General features: G+C 39.6%; 2 protein-coding genes and 1 long non-coding RNA gene across 3 annotated transcripts; all 3 read right to left on the bottom strand.

The window, feature by feature from the left end:
* Window positions 1–82: 82 nt before the first annotated feature.
* LOC143141149 (uncharacterized) lies at window positions 83–7,134 on the bottom strand. Its single transcript, XR_012990762.1, has 4 exons — window positions 7,058–7,134; window positions 5,732–5,764; window positions 554–708; window positions 83–366 (listed from the first exon to the last, which is right to left on the bottom strand). It is a non-coding gene; the product is annotated as an uncharacterized LOC143141149 (long non-coding RNA).
* A 1,036-nt stretch (window positions 7,135–8,170) lies between these two features.
* Window positions 8,171–12,953, bottom strand: LOC143106913 (troponin I, fast skeletal muscle-like). The gene is made up of 9 exons (XM_076271400.1): window positions 12,763–12,953; window positions 12,438–12,509; window positions 11,971–11,992; window positions 10,036–10,068; window positions 9,456–9,492; window positions 9,212–9,340; window positions 8,929–9,018; window positions 8,636–8,812; window positions 8,171–8,523 (listed from the first exon to the last, which is right to left on the bottom strand). Exons 4-9 carry the CDS (start codon window positions 10,041–10,043, stop codon window positions 8,437–8,439), a joined length of 528 nt encoding a protein of 175 aa, XP_076127515.1. The 5' UTR covers window positions 10,044–10,068; window positions 11,971–11,992; window positions 12,438–12,509; window positions 12,763–12,953; the 3' UTR covers window positions 8,171–8,436.
* Window positions 12,954–13,368: 415 nt separating this feature from the next.
* LOC143106905 (troponin I, fast skeletal muscle-like) lies at window positions 13,369–18,011 on the bottom strand. Its single transcript, XM_076271389.1, has 7 exons — window positions 17,954–18,011; window positions 16,030–16,060; window positions 15,583–15,619; window positions 15,320–15,448; window positions 14,159–14,248; window positions 13,855–14,031; window positions 13,369–13,771 (listed from the first exon to the last, which is right to left on the bottom strand). Exons 2-7 carry the CDS (start codon window positions 16,035–16,037, stop codon window positions 13,673–13,675), a joined length of 540 nt encoding a protein of 179 aa, XP_076127504.1. The 5' UTR covers window positions 16,038–16,060; window positions 17,954–18,011; the 3' UTR covers window positions 13,369–13,672.
* Between the last annotated feature and the right edge of the window lie 713 nt (window positions 18,012–18,724).

Genomic DNA, 18,724 nt, shown 5'->3' with positions numbered 1-18,724 from the left:
GTGAGCGATACATTTTTTTCCCTTTGCATTTGATCTCTAACTCTGCAAAATGGCATACCCACTTCATGACACAAAAAAGCCAAGTGACAAGGAAAGAGTGGAAACCTTTAGGATGTTTATTAAACCACACAGCGCAAACAGTGCAGTGACACAGTAAGCAGTCTTGCAGACATGGACATGAAGCTGTATGCCTTATGTACTGCAGAGTTATGCTACATTCCCGACTGTCTTTAAGCCACAATAACAAGCACCAAAGCAGGCTGGCTAGGTTTATGCCTGGCCTCTCTCAACCATCTTCTTCCTGTAATCCATGCCAGCCTTGTCCTCCTTGTCTTTTTTATGCCAGTAACCAATCGTCTCCTTGTCCTTCAAAAGATAAAAGGAAAGTGCTTAGAGGAGTGTTTGGTTAATGGCAAAGATATGAAATATGTCCCTTGTGCTGGAACATGTTATGTCATGCTTCAATTAAATATGTTCAACTCTCCTATGGTTCTAGTATTCAACAGTACTTTTTGTATGAAGGTTAACTCGTCAGTTGGAAATCTCTGCTCACCTCTTTTTTGAGCTTCCTCGTCATCTGCTTCAGCTTGGCTCTCATAGGCCTATCCAAAGTGACCTTGTGATTGGAGCCCAGAATTACCTAAAGCGTTAGATCCAGCTTCCAGCTCTTCGGTTGTGTAATTACATCGTCAGGTCCTCTATCTGAAACTGGGAAACAGACATAGAAAACATATACACTCCAATCCAGGGTGGAAAGACAGAGCCATTGGTGTGCACTTCTAAAAGCAAGTATAAACTAATGAAGTATCAACTAAATATCTGTTGAACATTTTCCAACATAGCTTGCAATTGCACATCTCTCCCCATTATTTTAGTTTTTGCATTAAGCATCTTACAGTTAAAAGTAAAAGTATGTTAATGGTTAAAAGTAAAAAGGCAGGTTAAATTGGGGTACTCTGAGGGCCCTCTCTTGGTGATCTGAAACGTCTGGTCAAAGGCACAAAGTTTAAAAACATTAAAGGCGGCCAGTCCAGATTCACAAATTTAATGGCGTCATTTTGTGATCAAACGCTGCGGGCAAAGGAGTTGTTCTTATGTTTCTTAATCAGTCATGGGTGTGTTTTGGGCATAAAATCCTTTAAACCAATGAGAATGACATCTATTCCCTGGAGTCAGTGTTGCCTTTATCAGGCTATGTTTTTAGAAAGTGTTGCCTTTTTCAGGCTATGTTTTTAGAATGTTTATTATCATTTTAGAATGTTTTTAATGTTCGAATGACTGAATAAAAATCCTAAAGATATTTATCCTACAGAGGAGTTGCTGCTCTCGGTGGCGTAATGATTTTTAGAGGGTAGGCTATAAGATATTCTAACATTATTGGGGTAAGTGTTGCTTTTTTCAGGCTATGTTTTCGATGGTAACCCCTTGTCAGTCAATAATGAAAGAAGGGCCTACTTAAAGGAATTATCCGGAGTAAAATGCACTTTAGATCGATTTACGGATGATTGGGGGTACATACGTTGAGTTGACATCAAAATCATGTCATTCGTGTGTTTTGAGAAAGTTCGATTGTACCGTTTTCAGTCAAAACTCGTAGCCTGGAAGTGAGCAGGGCATATCAATTTTGCTGCTACAAAACGCTATTTTTATACCTCTTCTACAGTTCCAAACAACATAACACTTACGTGGTAGTGAGTAGAGGGTCCCTAAAGCCAAACCGAAGTATCCCGAGGTCTTTATGTGGTCGGATAGAGAGTCCAGAATGAATTTCATCAAGCCAGTACCTTTCCGGAAATGTTGCCATCTTTGCTGCCATCTTCAGGGGAAAGTCCGAGTCGATTGCTGAGTGTGTTGTAACACGCTCTGGAAATTCACAATTTCGTCGCCGTTTTTAAAAAAAACAAAAAGACATAGTCCAGTCCATACAACTTCATTTCAATTTCAATATGTTTTTTTTTTTTTTTTAAACGGCGACGAAATTGTGAATTTCCAGAGCGTGTTACAACACACTCAGCAATCGACTCCTACAGACTTTCCCCTGAAGATGGCAGCAAAGATGGCAACATTTCCGGAAAGGTACTGGCTTGATGAAATTCATTCTGGACTCTCTATCCGACCACATAGAGACCTCGGGATACTTCGGTTTGGCTTTAGGGACCCTCTACCCACTACCACGTAAGTGTTATGTTGTTTGGAACTGTAGAAGAGGTATAAAAATAGCGTTTTGTAGCAGCGAAATTGATATGCCCTGCTCACTTCCAGGCTACGAGTTTTGACTGAAAACGGTACAATCGAACTTTCTCAATACACATCCGAATGACATGATTTTGATGTCAACTCAACGTATGTACCCCCAATCGTCCGTAAATCGATCTAAAGTGCATTTTACTCCGGATAATTCCTTTAACTGTGTAGAACTCGTTTGTTGTTGACTATGAGACCACACAGTGAAGTTAGTTTCACTTTGGCTATGCATTCAAATAATAGACGAGTGCAGATGCGTGTAGGCTATTCTGCTAGTCCCAAACAGGTTTTAGTAAAGAATGGTTTAGTGGAATACCTGTTCTCTCACGTGCAAGCAGATTCGTGCAAATGTGCCGCTGACAAAATTCGCCTTATTCGCCCGGCCAGAACGAGGCTAATGGGTACACTTGCCATTACACCTCTGTCCAGCAGATGGTGGTGGTAATGCACTCCATTTGCAAACTGCCAAAAAAAAAGCTCACCGAAAAAGAGGAAGGGTTCACTGGCATCAGAGCCCATTTACGGAGAGCCAGATCACTCCCTATTAAAGAGGCCCTATGCAACAATTTTAGCAAAAATGACCTTAATTATGCAGGTTGAGAGTCGTTCTGATGGTTCTACAACACTTTTTGGGTCGTTTGGTGGGTGCTTCGTCTCCCCTTAGTGCTTCTCCGCGGAAAAACCGAATATGCAACTTTCTGGTCACGGTCGGAACACATCCGGATGTAACTCGGCGGAAATACTCGAAAATGTAGTCAGATTTAGTCAGATTGTAGTTTCTAAGAAGACTGCAAAACGGACTCCGACTTGGCTTTGTTGCTGTTGAAATTGTAAGTAGCCTACCTTTGGGTGAACTTCGTTTTTGTAATGTGATTTTTGCTCGACCGTTTTATTGTGAGCCCTATGTGTTTAGCTTGGTTTATTGATGCTAGCTCGCTAGCTATTGGGGGTTTAGCGTAGCAGTCACTTGCTACCGAAGCTGCAGGGGGAGCTATGTCGTGAATAATGCGAGCCCAAATCAGGCGAAAACCCAGAAACAGCGAAGGAATAACCAGACCTGCATAGGGCTTCTTTAACTCCATTGTACCTGCAATCTGTTGCAGTTCCGCTAGGGGCGATCACGAATAAGTGCAAAAACAATGGGGGTCTATTGAGCTAGACGGCTAAATTTGTCTCTTTCACCTGATTGTCGTTGACAAATCTTAGATTTGATTGTAGTTTGTATAACTTCTACATGGGTTATAGGTCAAAAGTTGAATGAACGAGTACTTATGTCCTTTTGATTTCTTACAGGTTGGGTCGTTGTTGCCCATAACACGCTAGCATTGTGCTAATGAATGACGTCATCAACACGTTTGAAAGGCTTTTTAGAACAATTAAGTGACTTTAAAAATATATAATACTCAACCAAGTGTATTTTCTTTGTCTCCCCTTTCGAATACAATATTCAAATTACTTGAAAAAAATTATATCCCGAGAAAAGTGGATTTTGAGGGGTACAGCTCCATAGATCTCCATTCATTCTGCACTCGTGGACGAGCGCCCTCATGTGGAACCACAGAAGGAACTGCAACCAGTTTAGAAACCGGAAGTTTTCCGAGAGTGGCAGTTCTCCCCTTATTAGACATTTTCTGTTGTCAGAGATCCGTAGACGGGCTCTGGTTATGTCTATGTTCACTGGCCTGTTCTTCTTCTTTAGTGAGTTTTTTTTAGCAATTTGCAAACTAAGTCCATTACCACCACCATCTGCTGGACTTCGGTATAATGGCAAGTGTAGCCTTTAGCCTCATTCTGGCCAATTACAAACAAGTGTGATCTTGCTCACCTTTACGATTTAAAGGCCAATTAATAAAAACAAATCAAACATGCATCAGCTAACCTATTAAAATGATTGCACAGATCAAAGTCCGATCCGATCCGTCTTCTGTACCACAATTAACAGCATTATCAAATGTTGTATCACATCAACAAGGCAAAATTGTTTTATCATGAGGAAATAAGGCACCACCAACGTGATGTATAATGTAAAAGGAAAATCAATGGCAATGTATAGACGCTTAGTTATGAATTTTGTCAAAAACAGCAAACTTCTTGGTTAAATTTGCATAACCCTTTAACTGGCACACCATGATAAAAGTGATGATTTATTTTTTTCTATGAACCTCTACCAAACGGTTGAGGTGCCAGTTTATGGTAAAAGTCAGTTATCTGACTTTACTGAAAGAAAAACAAAAAATTCCCAGAAAAAGTGGTATTATCTTGTAGCCCTGGTCCCAGAGTTTAAGAAAAATCATGTCAAAGAAATTAACTCATTCCCACTGTACCTGCAGACCACTTAAGTACATTTCCCATTGAAATGAATGGGATTTTATGGATTTAGGTGAAGAACGTGTACACATAATACATTTTGGTCTGTACCATGAAGAGAAAACTTATTCAACTATATAAACCATATATTTTCTGAAAGCTTAGACCCTCAGGATGTTATCTAACATGACATGAGACATGTCCCACCCTCCTCATTAGTATGCAGCCCATGCATAACACATTGGGTATTGGTAAATCGGGTATATGGCTGATACCTTTGGGTCTGTGCCATTTAGGAAAAAGTGGTTCAACTATATAAACCATATATTTTCTGAAAGCTTACACTCTGATGTCCCACCCTCCTTATTAATATGCTGCCCATGCATAACACATTGGGTATTTTTAAATTAAGCGTATGGCTGATACATTTTGGGCTGTATCATGGAGGAAAAACTAATTAAACCACCTAAACCATACATTGTCTGAAAGCATATACCCTCAAGATGTGAACTGACATGGATTTTGATATTTGTCACCCTCCTCCTGACACGATAGCCCAAAACGGTATTAGCCATATACACTATTTACCAATACCCAATGTATTATGCATGGGCAGCATACTAATGAGGAGGGTGGGACATGTCTCATGTCATGTTTGATTGCATCCTGAGGGTCTAAGCTATCAGAAAATATGTGATTTATATAGTTGAATCAGTTTCCCCTTCATGGTACAGACCAAAATGATGAGAAGGGCCTTCGACATTACAGAGGTACTGAGCAAATATTTTGTGCTTAACATGTAGTACTCAAGTGGTAGATATGGTTCCATATGTTTAAACTCAAAACAGTTGGATTTTTTGGAAAGATATGGTGTCTTAAAGTGTGCTCTACCAAACGGTTGAGCAGGCAGTTTTAAGCAGGAAACACCAGTAACTCAAAATGTTTGCATTAAGTTACTTATTGTCGACTATTAATTTCACAATATATTGTGTGTACAGATTATTTGAATAATTCACTGAAAACTTACAGCTTAATCATTGATATTCATCATTCCTCTTCACATCAAAATAATTTCAAATGAATCAAGCAACTGACTGATACATTTGCTTCGATGTAAAAAATGTTATCAAGACCTGACTGACTACACATGGTAGAACAAGTCACAGCAAATAGCACTTACTCGTCCATCCTGACCTGTTGATTATCGTAGACCCTATGAAAATAAAGGAAACTGTCAGTAATCATAACTAGAATGTGTTTACAAATGTGAAGTAGCTAACTGTATAGAATCCATCTGAAACTACCCTTTGAATTTTACTACAAAATGGACTGAACAATTCGATTCTTTCAGGAGCAGACCTCGATCCTGACCACATTCCAAATAAAATAATTTCTGCAATGGCCAAAAGTAAAAATCGACCCTAACTATGGCGGGTACCTCAGCAGCTGCTATTTAAGGATGCCTCTAATGATACGCTTGTCTTCAGTAGGTCATTTATAACCTAACACTTCAGCATGTACTACCAAACATGCCATTTGAGATATCATAGACATGGTTCTCAAACGGAGTGAGTTATAAATAAAAACATACAATGATGAATGGAACGTAAACTCTGAATGTATATTATTTTACCCATGCGTTCATATTCAGACTAAAATGAATTAAGTTATAAAACAAAAAATTATTATTTTCAGACTTGGATTGGATTTTTATTCCACTTTTAAACAATGAGGTGCTAATGAGGAACTCTCTGTTTGTCTTATTCATCGTCAAATGAATAGTTTCCACCCCACCTATTGCCTTATTAGCTGGTGTATAGAATGGTGGCATGATGGCTGCTATGGTGCTTCAATGATTTAACCGTATTTATGAGCAATAGACAATGTAAGTCACATTTAGGAAACAAATGTTTGTAATTGGAGCAGTGAACGTAAATCAATACAAATACATGTACACTGACACTCTGTCAAATTAAGAAGGATCCCAGCTCCAAATGAAAGGCTTGAAGACAGGTTAGGTTTCAGAAAGACACATCACCAGGTCATATATTAAGACTCTACCAAGGACCCCTTAGAGTGCTGGACTTCATCCTAAAGCCATCTTCGCCTAACCTGACAAAGACTTGCGTCATATTCTAGGTGTTATTTGTGCCTATTTCATAAATCTGGGAGTTCATAAAAAATCCCTTGCAATTACTTAAATGACACAATATGTCTTCAATTCTTAATTGCACACTACACTATAGTCAAAATTCTAGTTTTTAACTTTACTGAGAATATTAGTGTTAACCAAACTCACAAATGCTGAAGATGAACACTTGCATTTCTTGTGAAAGGGCACAGTAATAAGTTAATGTCGGCACTTGTTCAGAAATGCATACAAAAAATAATAATGTATTCATTTTTACAAACAATAATAATGTATTCATCTTTACAAACAATAATGATGTATTAATTTTTAAAAACAATAATAATGTATTCATTTTTACATTCAAAGCTTACATACTTGTTGGGTAAACAGTGCATCATCAGTTGGAACTGGAGCAGAACTCCAACCCCAAGCATCTGAGAACAGTTGTGAACATTCATCAGGACATAATCTGGGTGTGATGTAGGCCACAAGTCTTCCTGTACTGCATGATGCAGCATGATCCTTTATGATGAAGGCATGTTAAACATAACCATATATATATTTTCCACATGGGTGTTGTTCATTTGGATGGGAGCTTCTCTCCCGGCCTGTGAGAGATCCAAGCAGATTACAAGTGGAGTAATCCCATGCATGACACGCAGTGTGTACTGGGAACGAAAAGGAATCCACCAATAGAATGTGTGAGAAGAATAAAAAAAATCCACTACAGTATAATCCCATTGATTTCCAGAGTTGTTGTGGAATTGGCTGAATTGATCTCCACCATTAACAGAGGCCGGCAAGCAGTGGTACTCAGTCGAGACTCCACGGACGTCTGAGGCACTACTAGAGTTTTAATGACATTGTGTGATGGCTCAGCGAAACTCTCCATTTCTCTTTATGGAATTGGCCTCTTGCTCAGACCAATGGATCAACGAGTTCCTGAAACTTGACCCACAGATAGCCCTCCCTGGTCCCTCCTTATAAATAACCATAAATAACCTACCCTTCAAGATTGATAGTCTTGTTTTATTGCATATTTATTTAGTGGTCTTCCTCATGACAGGATCGATTACACATACAAAAGCAGTTGAATGTTACTTTCACTAGAGGTTATGTTTGTATTGAATGGATTGGGAAAGAGAGCATTCAACTTTGCAGAAGTCTATTCATATATATACATTATAAAATTAGTGTTTGAAGCAAAGTAAGTGTGGTGAGCACAGAAAAGCCATTACCTGTTGAACACTGATGTGGAGCAGTTTTCAAAGATGGGCCAAGAGGATATCCCAACTATAGTCTTTTAAAAAAAAGAAAAAAATTGAAATGTCATTTTGCATCTATTGGCCATGGTGTACTGTAAACAGCAAGTATTAAGGAAAGAAAGCACACTTACCAAAACGCTGTTGATGAATGAAGATTGGGATTGATACAGCATAGTACACAAAAACATTTCCTCAAATATTTTATTTTAGAAAACAATGCATTGCACATTTTGCTTGAGTGAAAGTAAGAGACAAAAGTAAGCAAATTACAGACTGTGGATGATAACGTTTTAACTCAAGCTTGTAGAACAACACCCAGAGTGCCCAAACACAGTAGCACAGGCTGACACGCTGACAATGAATCACAAATACCAGTTTGATAGACCCAGTCAGGGCATTAAGCAGTGTCTGAGATTAGCTGATTGACATAACGACATAAAACTAATTATCATAGTAAAGATGTGACATCTCAGAATCCCGATGGACACATTAATTAGCGCCCTCAAACATCTTCTTCCTGCCACCCATGCCAGCCTTGTCCTCAAGGTTCTTACGCCAGTCGCCAACATCTGCAGGCTAAGAAGATTTTACAAAATCCTGTTTTAGTATGTGGCATCTAAATGCAATCTGAATATACAGCCTAGAAAAAGACTTGTTTTGTGTTCATGGTTTCCTATTGAGTACTCACCTCTTCCTTGACCTCCTTCTTCACCTGTTTCAGATTGGCTCTCAGGTCCAAGTTCACCTTGTGCTTGGAGCCCAAGAGAGCCTGAAGCATGGCATCTGCAGACATACGTACTTTCTTCAGAGGTGGCTTCTTAAACTTTCCTTTTAGGTCCACGATTTTAATGTTTAAGTCCTTAACCTAAGGTTCAATGGGTGGAGCAAGAGACAGAGTGGTGGATAACAGGAAGGGGAAAAAGGAGCAGTAATGGATGGTAACTCATGGTTGATCTAAAGACAAAGATTCAGTTGCCTCACCTCATCGATAACTCGATTTGCTGTGTGCTCTAAAATGTATCTCTCCTCATCGATTATGTCTATCTTTGTGTGCAGCTCTCGGCACAGCTCCTGAGGAAAGAAAAAAAAAAGAAATTTAAGGACATAAGCATTTATTTTGCCAAAGCACATTAATTATAAACAAAATACAGGGGAAATGTTCTAATCTTTTGGGAATCGTCTATTTGTAAAAATATCATTGGTATAGGATCAACACACAATATACAAAACTGGTGAACGAGTGCTTTCCAGTGGTTGCAGGTACCTGCAGTTCATCTTTGCTGTGTGGCAGGACGAGAGGTGGGACGTTTTCCTCCATGTACCGCTCCCTCTCCTCCACTTTCTGAACCCCTTCCGCCTCAAGGAGATCTTTTGCAACCTGGAGCATCATGCCCTGGAAGAGAATCGGTGAATTGCTGATACATAATGGCTAATGTTGCATCTCAAATCCATTTTGGCTTGATCATCATCTTCTGAGCCAGATTTAGGACAAAAGCAAAGCACCATACCTTCAGGTTGTGTTTCCGACTCATAGACATCCTTTTCCTAAAAAGAAGTAGAAAATTATAATAACCCTCAAAACCCTCAAGTGGACGATTGGTGAATATAATGCATGAAAAGAATGATATAAATCTAACACACAACTAACAAGAAATCACATAGTGGCAAGAAGTATAACTAACTTTTCCAGCAAATAACTACTGGCTAAAATTAACAAGCAGGCTGGTCATACAATAGCAATAGAGATTAAAATAAATTGAGAAATGAATGTTTCAGGCACTCCACGGTCTGTTATGAGCAAAATGTATGTCAACTAAATCAGAACCAGCTAGGCAAGTAACCCTACAACCAGTTCTTTTAGATTTTAGGCCCTGCACAGCATATTGAAGTTGTGTGGCCTAGTTTTGTGGTGTGTACTAGCAAGTTCAAGTTCGCACAGCGTGCAAGTCCTGACCGCTCTACTGCCCCTTCTTTGCTGACAAGGCTACAGCAACAGGGAAGAAGACATAGGACTGTCTTGCAAGACACAGCTTAAACCTGTGAACTGCTAAACTTAACTTACAAAACTAAATCAAAGTTTCTACTCACTCTGTCATTTTGCCGGATTTGGTTCCTCACTTCCTGCAAAAGAAGAAAAAAGAATAGACCGTTATTTTCCAAACATAAGTGGACTTAAGCATCTCATACCTAGACATTTACACAGTTTAGGCTATAAATGAGCACAGGGTGGAACAAAACACTTGATTTAACTGCTCATGAGAATCTATTTCAGCTCGCCTACATGGTGGAACATACTGTAAGTAATGCTCTATAATGTGGTACCACAAGAAAACTGTCATGAGATCAGGTTCTTCAGATAAAATGCTATTGTCAATCATCATTGTCCTACAGTTGTTTTATGTTGATTACCAAAGTTGTTTCAACCCAGAGTTTATTATTCAGGGGCTCTCACATGCCACATCCATCACCACCTGCACTAGAGTTAGAAATTCGGAGTGATTTGGGGTTGCGTCATGTGACTGGCAAATGTATTATTGTGCCAACATTTGCCCTTGTAACTCTAAACTTGGGGCTGTTGAGCCCATGGAGGGAGGAGGCAGACGGAGGGAGCCTTGAGCCCTTCCTGAGTGGCGCTCATGACAGCCCTATCTGTGTAGTCGCTGCAACTCGACACTCCTGGTGGGATCAATGTAGAGCCAGCGCTGCCTTCTTGAACATCCTTCAGATGACCAAGACATCGGCGAAAGTCACTGAAATAACCTGCCGCTCTTCTCTTTTTTTCTACCCTTACTGTCTACACGTGTCATCTTTTTATAGAAGGCATTAGAGAAGGATGATGTTCTACACGTCTTACATGATGATAACACAACCGTTTTGATATGCCTCGAAACCTAAACTTCAGGTATGGGTATGAACAGGTGTGAATGGCTGGAACAAGTTGGCCTACAGTGCACATAGAATAAACAAACTCAATCCTAGCGAAAAAAGGTTATGTACAAGATCGTATCACAAGAAATACCAATACTGATAACTCCATTGCGCTAACAAAGAGGAATGAAGGAGCCGATATATTTGGAAACAGGCAGGGTATACCACTCCGTCAGCTGCTCAGATTAAGGTCCCAGTGGATCATGGTTAATCCCTCCAGGCCTTCGGTGATTTACCCATGCCAGTCAACCCAACGGCGTGTTAGCGTTCCCAAGACATAGGGCAGTTTCCATCGAAACATGGTTACAGCTAGAACTAGCCTAGAAATCTAGACGCACCCTAGCGGCAGCCAATTACATTTGCTGCCAGGGCTAGGTTACAGCTACAGCAGCAAACTGCCGCAAAGTAGGCTCCAGTTCTTGCCAAAAGCACAGCGCTGACAGGAAGGTAAACATTTGAGGATACGTTTCAGGCGTACTGCTTGTCGTGGTGTAGCGTTTCAGTGTCACATCATCAGTCCATAGATCATCCTGGTCGTGAGAGATCACAGTCCATATAAATCGACACCATCCACAATGTTTTTTTTTTTTTTTTACTCTCACTAATCGGTTCGATTTCTTTGAAAGGATGACATTGCAGAAAACTATCACAATAAAACAACCAAATACTCAGGATAGATTTTTATTTAGCCTAACTGTATCAGAAGGCTATAGCTTGTCTTAAGCAGCCTAGCGCATGAGATGAAAGCTGTCAAATTAATATTTTTATGAGATTGTAAATCACAGGTGATTAAATGCTTATCAATACAGCATTATACAGGAATAGTAGGCCTATAACATCCTTATCGGAGTAAACAGCTAAGCAACAGTTCAAAAGCAAATGTCTTAAGACAAGAACTGCTGTAGGCTATGTTAAAATGTGCCAAAAGCCATTTCTCATTCACAATGAGATTCCAAAGAAAAGTTGTCTTAGCTAAAAACTTCTCTATTCACAGCTGGTTTCCTATAATAATGAAATAATCTGTAGATTGGCCAAAACATCAACAATCCCACCCCTAAAAGTCCCCCTGAAAAGATGACATACAATACTTCTTACCTCAGAGAAGAACAGGGTTGCTCTGTTGGAAGATGGAAACAAACAAGTGAGCACAGGCAGGCAGATGAAGTGTTAAGAAGGTATATATTGCATTCTCTGATCACTCTGTAAATCCTGCCTTTCTCTTTATGGTAATGGATTACCCCCTAAACCAATGGGCTGACAAGGTCATGAAATACAGTCCTGTCCCTCCTTGCCCACTCCTTTATATAAATAACTACGGCCTTCAAGATTGTTACGTTATTATCTTTTATTATCTATTATACTAAACAAAGAGCACAAAGACATCTTATGTTATGTTCAGTACGACAGATGAAAGGCTAACCAACACTCCCTCAGCTTTAAAATTTCACAAAACTATTTTTGGAGAGTTTATTGGAGTTATGGTATTCACACAATAATTCTTGCTCAACATGTCAATAAATCATAAATAAAAACAACCAAAACATCAATAAACAGGGCCTTACCTTAGATGAAGCCAAGTTCATTGATTATCCCAGACAAATGACAATACTTAGAGGAATACAGTATCTGAATATCTGTTAAATGAGACCAACAATGAAGTGAGTCAACTCAAATAACACAGACATTCAATTGATAAAAACTCTCAGACCAACATCTCATATTCAGAAAACATGTTTTATATTTATTTTTATTGGCCTAACCATTAGCAGCAGATAATGAGCAAACTTGAAATGAGCAGTATTTACTATGAGATATGAAATGATCTAATCTCCTCTAAAGTTATGTCATTAACATTGAGAAAGATTTCAACACAATACCAGTACTTACATGACACCCACACAGAACCCAACCAATGCTGTCAGACGTGAGGCCAAGGGAAAGGTCAAAATGCCTCAGACGGCCGGGGGGGGTTAGCCGAGGGAAGACTGGGAACAGATGAGATCTATCTTTCTCTTCACTCCAGGGAGGAGATGGCAGAGGCAGACCAGACGAAAATGTACAAGGAGAGGTTGAACACAGGTCAGTGACAGTGACCCAGTCTTAAGGATGTCAATCATCTCAGTTATCTCAATGTTTACCAGTTGTTTTCTGGTATACATTTAAAATAAAATGTATGGTATACATGCAATTAATATTGACTGGAATATGTACTGCTATACTCACATTGTTTAACTTGTTTTAATGCCTTTTTCCCTGCTCATTGTCCATTTGTGTGTGTGTGTGTGTGAGAGAGAGAGAGAGAGAGAAAGAGAGAGAGATAGAGAGAGAGAGTTGTGTGGCTATGTATGTACAGTCAATTGAATTTAAGTTAGTGTAACACCATTTCAGCTAAGCGTGTGATGACTTAAAATGAATTACTTAAAATTAGTCACCCATTTAAAATTACAATGTATGCAGTTCTGTAGACATAAAAATAGAGAAAATATTTTTTTTATTTCAAAGTTATTTATTCAGATCATTACAAATGTAGATGAAATGCCATTCATTCTTAATGTCTTGCAAATAAGAGTTATTCTGACTGTCATCACTAAAAGAAATGCCATACCAAACAAATAACAGACTGAATGACTCATCAAGACATTGACTTTTAAGAAATTGTCCTCAAGAAATGATTTAGGTTTGAGCCTAAAGATAAAAGAAGTTCTTTCAGACATTTAGAGATAGCAGAATTGGATTATTGAAAGCTAAGGCTCTATAGAAAATCTCTTTGAAAACAATCTAGCTGCAGGGAGCAAACTTATGCCTCGCCTCCCTCGAACATCTTCTTCCTGCCATCCATGCCAGACTTGTCCTCAATATTCTTACGCCAGTCGCCAACATCACGCAACTCCTTCTCCTGTAAGGACATTGAGTTCATTACAGCGACACATCCACTGCCAGTGAATGAAGGAGCACAGGCAGGCAAACCAAACTACTCACCTCTTCCTTGACTTCCTTCTTCACCTGCTTCAGGTTGGCTCTCAGGTCTAAGTTCACCTTGTGCTTAGAGCCCAGCAGAGCCTGCAGCATCTGATCAGCAGACATACGTACTTTCCTCAGGACTGGCTTCTTGAACTTGCCCTTCAAGTCTTGCACCTTGATCTTGAGGTCATCAATCTGGAGAGAGAAGACAGCAAAACAGCAGTGATTTAAACCTCTTAAATATGTAACAGAGGAAATTACAAATAGTGTTTAACTTCATGTCTGGTATGATGTTTAAAGCTAGACAGTGATGGAAACTTACATCTCTGACACCTTTGTTAACTTTAACTTCAAGGTCATATCTCTCCTCATCAATGGCATCAATTTTATGATGTAGCTCTCTCAAAAATTCCTAGAGAAACAGAATTACATTAACATTCCAAACCTTACACAATCCAGAGCATGCAACAACAATGTGCTAAAAAAACACTCAACACTATACCATGAGGTAAGTGTTACAGCTGTTTAGCAAAACTTTAAATGATGTACTCATAATTTCATGGGTTGCATACTAATACTAATAACTATGATGACAATACATAGATCATAAGGCACAAAACAAAACACATATTTTACTCTGGTTTCTGGTTATTCTGGCTACTTAGAACATATTCAGGCTGTAATGTTTTTTTTAAGTGGAAACAAATACAGTACATGTACACACAACTGCCCATTTATAGGTGTAATGCTTTACACCTAGGGTTCCCAAATATAATTTAATATAATTTATTTAATACTTTTATTAAACTATACAATAAAACAATTACAATTTTTATACAATTTTATACAATCACAATTTTCATCAAATGTTTAGCTATTTCTAATAGATAAAAAATATATATTTTTTTTTCTTCTGAAAATCATCTCGTGTCATTCCCTTTAACAGCAAGCAGCACAATTTCAAACAGCGCATCAGTATTTTGATAGTCAGTGGCGCGTATGGAACATGTATTCCAAACCATGCTTTACTAAAACCTGTTTGGGACTAGCAGAGTATAGCCTACACGCATCTGCACTCGTCTATTATTTGAACGCATAAGCAAAGAGAAACTAACTTCACCGTGGTCTCTAGTCATCGACAAAACAGTTCTACACAGCTAATTACTTTCACTATTGACTGACAAGGGGTTACCATCGAAAACATATCCTGAAAATTCGCCACTGACCAAATGTAAGATAAGAATGAGCTTCACGATAAGAAAAGCTTTGCGTCACATTTCTGATTGTCAAAATAGAGCCCTTTATGTATATATAAAGTCCAAAAACGCAAGTAACTTGAAGAAACACCCTACAGGATGTAAATAAAATGTTGCAAAATAAGAATGTGAATAATTCAGTTTTGACAAAAATGTCAGATAGAACCTTATAATTCCAAGGGGACGCTGTACACCCGTTACGCTTCTGTAAAACTCAGCTTTGGTACCTGTAAGGCTTGTGTACCACTGGGCAAGGAGAGAGAAGGACAGCTTTCTGACATGTACGCCCTCTTCTCCTCTTCTCCTCTTATTGCCTCTGCCTCCAGCAAACCTTTGGCAATCGAGAGCATCAAGCTCTAGGGGATGGCACAAGGGAAATTGGTCAAAGGCTACTTACCTCAAAGACAGTCATCTGTTCCATTTCTAACAGAATAAAGAGTGTGTCATACTTTAACATTACGTTGTGCAAACAAAATCAGTGGGTTTGTACCTTCAGATGGTATTTGCGACTCGATGACATCTTTTTTCTGAAGTGTTGCAGGGAAATAATTAGCATATAATAAAGGCAAACACTGCATTAAAGAAAGATAGATAGATAGATAGATAGATAGATAGATAGATAGATAGATAGATAGATAGATAGATACTTTATTGATCCCCAAGGGGAAATTCAAGATATAGTACTGATATCATTGTGTGTATCCCACTAGCACTGTAACCGTGATATATAATGCAATGTTTGATAAACTCAACACAACCAAACAGGGAAAAGGTATGAAATGATCCCCAAAACTGACACCTAAATCAAATACTAACAAATACAGTAATCAAATGCAATAATCAAGAAAGAAAGACAGCAAGAAAGCAGGAAAGAAATATAGGAAGACAGAACAAAAGGAAGAAACAAACACACAAACAAACAAACAAACAAACTTACTCCGACATCTTGGCAGAATATTGTTCACGCTCTGCAAATAAGGAAAGTCAGCATTACTTCTATAAGAATAGAATTGCCCTCACTTATATAAGTGCAATTAAGCCAAGACCAGGAAAGATGAATATCAAGTACACATTATATGGAGACTGTGAGACTTGACGATTAGTTCCTACTCAAATACACAGATTGCGGCACAGGATAGCAATAACATTTGAAAAACAATATTGTGCTGAGTGAACAAAATCCACTTCACACCTTCAAAGCAGTTACAAATAAGGAATCACTTTGTGAAGTACGTTCCTACAGAGTGCTCATAATTCCAGGTCCAGGAGGAAATCTTATCCAAACACAAGATTAGCCATTTGGTCTTAAGTGGATGGGTATCTATATTTGGAGGAGTCCATCTAGTCCAGCTGTTGTGGTACGAGTGGCACTGTTATGGTAAACTTGGCTCTAGACGATTATCAAAAACCTGATACCACCAGTGTTAGGGCTTACACGACCCTCTGGAAAAATCTCTGAGATGTCTCAGACATGAGACCATGCTGCAGTAGAAATTAAGTAATTAATGCGGATAGTAGGTCTAAATGGATATAGGATAAATAAAGTGATTTTCACATACCGGTACATACACAAGCAGGGGCGCTGCTAGATAATTTGGGCCCTATGACAGACGATAATTCTGACCCCCCTGGTAATGTATAGTATTATTGGGGGGGCTCTCTGGGAGCCCCCTGTCAGTGCTGGGCCCTTAGAACCGTCCTAACCCCCCCCCCACACACACACACACACACACACACACCCCACCCCAGAGGGGCCCCTGTACACAAGAATAAAGACGATCATAAATAAGTGCAGTCATTACGTTTTAGGAATTATTGTTGCATTTACTGAAGTCATATTGTACTGTATCAAACTGAGGGAGCATCAGGCATTCAAGAGTTCAAAATGAAAATGACATTATTATTGTTTTTGCAATAGAAAGGACTGAGCAACAAACACTACATTTACACAAAACCATTGCAAAGAAGCTTAAATAAGTACAAATATCCCAGCCCCTAAGTAATACCCCTACATTTGCTGCATCTCAGTCTGAAGTCAGAATTACATACACACACACCTCACACACACACACACACGCACGCACGCACGCACCCACGCACACACGCACACACACACACACACACACACACACCACCACACTCCTGGCTTGAAAAAAGTGTTAGCCGATATAACTGGTGTGATAATGTGGTGTAATCTATAATGATCTCCTTTCTCGCCCAACAAATGCCTTTGCATATTTGCCCTCCATAAATGTCTTCCAACTACCAATACAGATTCATATAGATTAAGAGTTCCCCAGTACTCCCTGTGCCAGAGGAGTATGCATGATCAACTGCTGTGTTGACAGCTAAATAAACACAGGTGTATCACCTTTCAGAATCCAACTGGTCTAAAAAGATTATATTTCATGCCACCAGGCTCATTTTCAAACACAGCATGCTAACATGTAATGAAGAGTAAACAACGCTCATCATTTTGTCATCAGTGTCTAACAACATAGAGATGGTTCAGAAGGTTCAAATGATTCCAAAGAAAAGCTAAAAGTAACAAATCTACCTGTTCAAATTCTGCACCTATTTAAAACACAAGCTTTACCATACAAATAAACCTGATTAACTTCAATGGACCCCATATTCCTAAATCAAGATGAACAGGACGTGACATATTTTCAAGCATAATTTTCATGTCCAAATAATCCGGCGACCACAGCTTCAGATCAGATCATTAAATCTTAGCGCAGCACACCGACACATGCATGGTACCCAAAGCCGATAAAGTCCAAAGCATTTTGAACGGTCAAGGTGTTAATCCCGCCAGCCAACAAAGGCTTTGACAAAGGTCAGAACGGCACAGCTCTTACCTATGCGTGAAGAGGAGGAGGAAAGGACAGTGGACTGAAGGGTGGAGAAGAACGAATGGCCACGGTCAGACCTGATTATCAGATGGTATATATGGCATTTCCCAATGGCCAAGTAAATCCCATCTTTCTCTTTATGGTAGCAGACTCATTGCCAGACCAATTGGCTAACAAGCACCTGAAACTCTATATGGAACCTCCAACTCCTCCCTTCTTCCCACAATATAAATAACCCTTCCTGCAGGAGGCTGATGCTCATTATCTTGCTCCTCCAGACAACACCCCTTATTTAGCAGGAGCAGAGGCACCCGTCCTCTGAAAGAATGAGGAGGAGACCCTTCCAATGCCTTGTTCCTACTCTAAGAAGGGGGTGGTGGTGGTGGTGGTGGTGATGGTGTGTGTGTGTACATGGGTGGGGGGGGGCTATAGGATTGGGTTCAGCTGTGGTGAGTGGTGTTCCAAGACGGGGGGGGGGGGGGCAACAAGGGCACACAAGAGGGCTGACAACAGTGCTTTAAGAGGTGTAGACCAGTGCTTTAAGGGGAGATGTAGACCTGTGCTTTAAGGGGAGATGTAGACCTGTAGACCAGTGCTTTAAGGGGAGATGTAGACCAGTGCTTTAAGGGGAGATGTAGACCTGTGCTTAAGGGAGATGTAGACCTGTAGACCAGTGCTTTAAGGGGAGGTGTAGACCAGTGCTTTAAGGGGAGGTGTAGACCAGTGCTTTAAGGGGAGGTGTAGACCTAGAGGGCAGCAAGTGCTGGGTCGGATCTG

This window comes from Alosa pseudoharengus, unplaced genomic scaffold (assembly GCF_046254945.1).
Source record: "Alosa pseudoharengus isolate Yale_2024_CS ecotype anadromous, Long Island Sound unplaced genomic scaffold, YU_APseudo_1.1 YU_APseudo_1.1_scf_10, whole genome shotgun sequence".
Classification (NCBI taxonomy): domain Eukaryota; kingdom Metazoa; phylum Chordata; class Actinopteri; order Clupeiformes; family Clupeidae; genus Alosa; species Alosa pseudoharengus.
This window is presented reverse-complemented; position numbering and strand designations above follow the sequence as displayed.

Coding starts and splice junctions, on each gene's coding strand:
- LOC143106905 (XM_076271389.1), bottom strand. Junction 14,249..15,319: donor GTGGTACACAAGCCTTACAG/GTACCAAAGCTG, acceptor CTGTTTCTCTAG/GAATTTTTGAGAGAGCTACA. Junction 14,032..14,158: donor TTAACAAAGGTGTCAGAGAT/GTAAGTTTCCAT, acceptor TTCTCTCTCCAG/ATTGATGACCTCAAGATCAA.
- LOC143106913 (XM_076271400.1), bottom strand. Junction 9,341..9,455: donor GTCGGAAACACAACCTGAAG/GTATGGTGCTTT, acceptor ATTCTCTTCCAG/GGCATGATGCTCCAGGTTGC. Junction 8,524..8,635: donor AGAAGGAGGTCAAGGAAGAG/GTGAGTACTCAA, acceptor AAATCTTCTTAG/CCTGCAGATGTTGGCGACTG.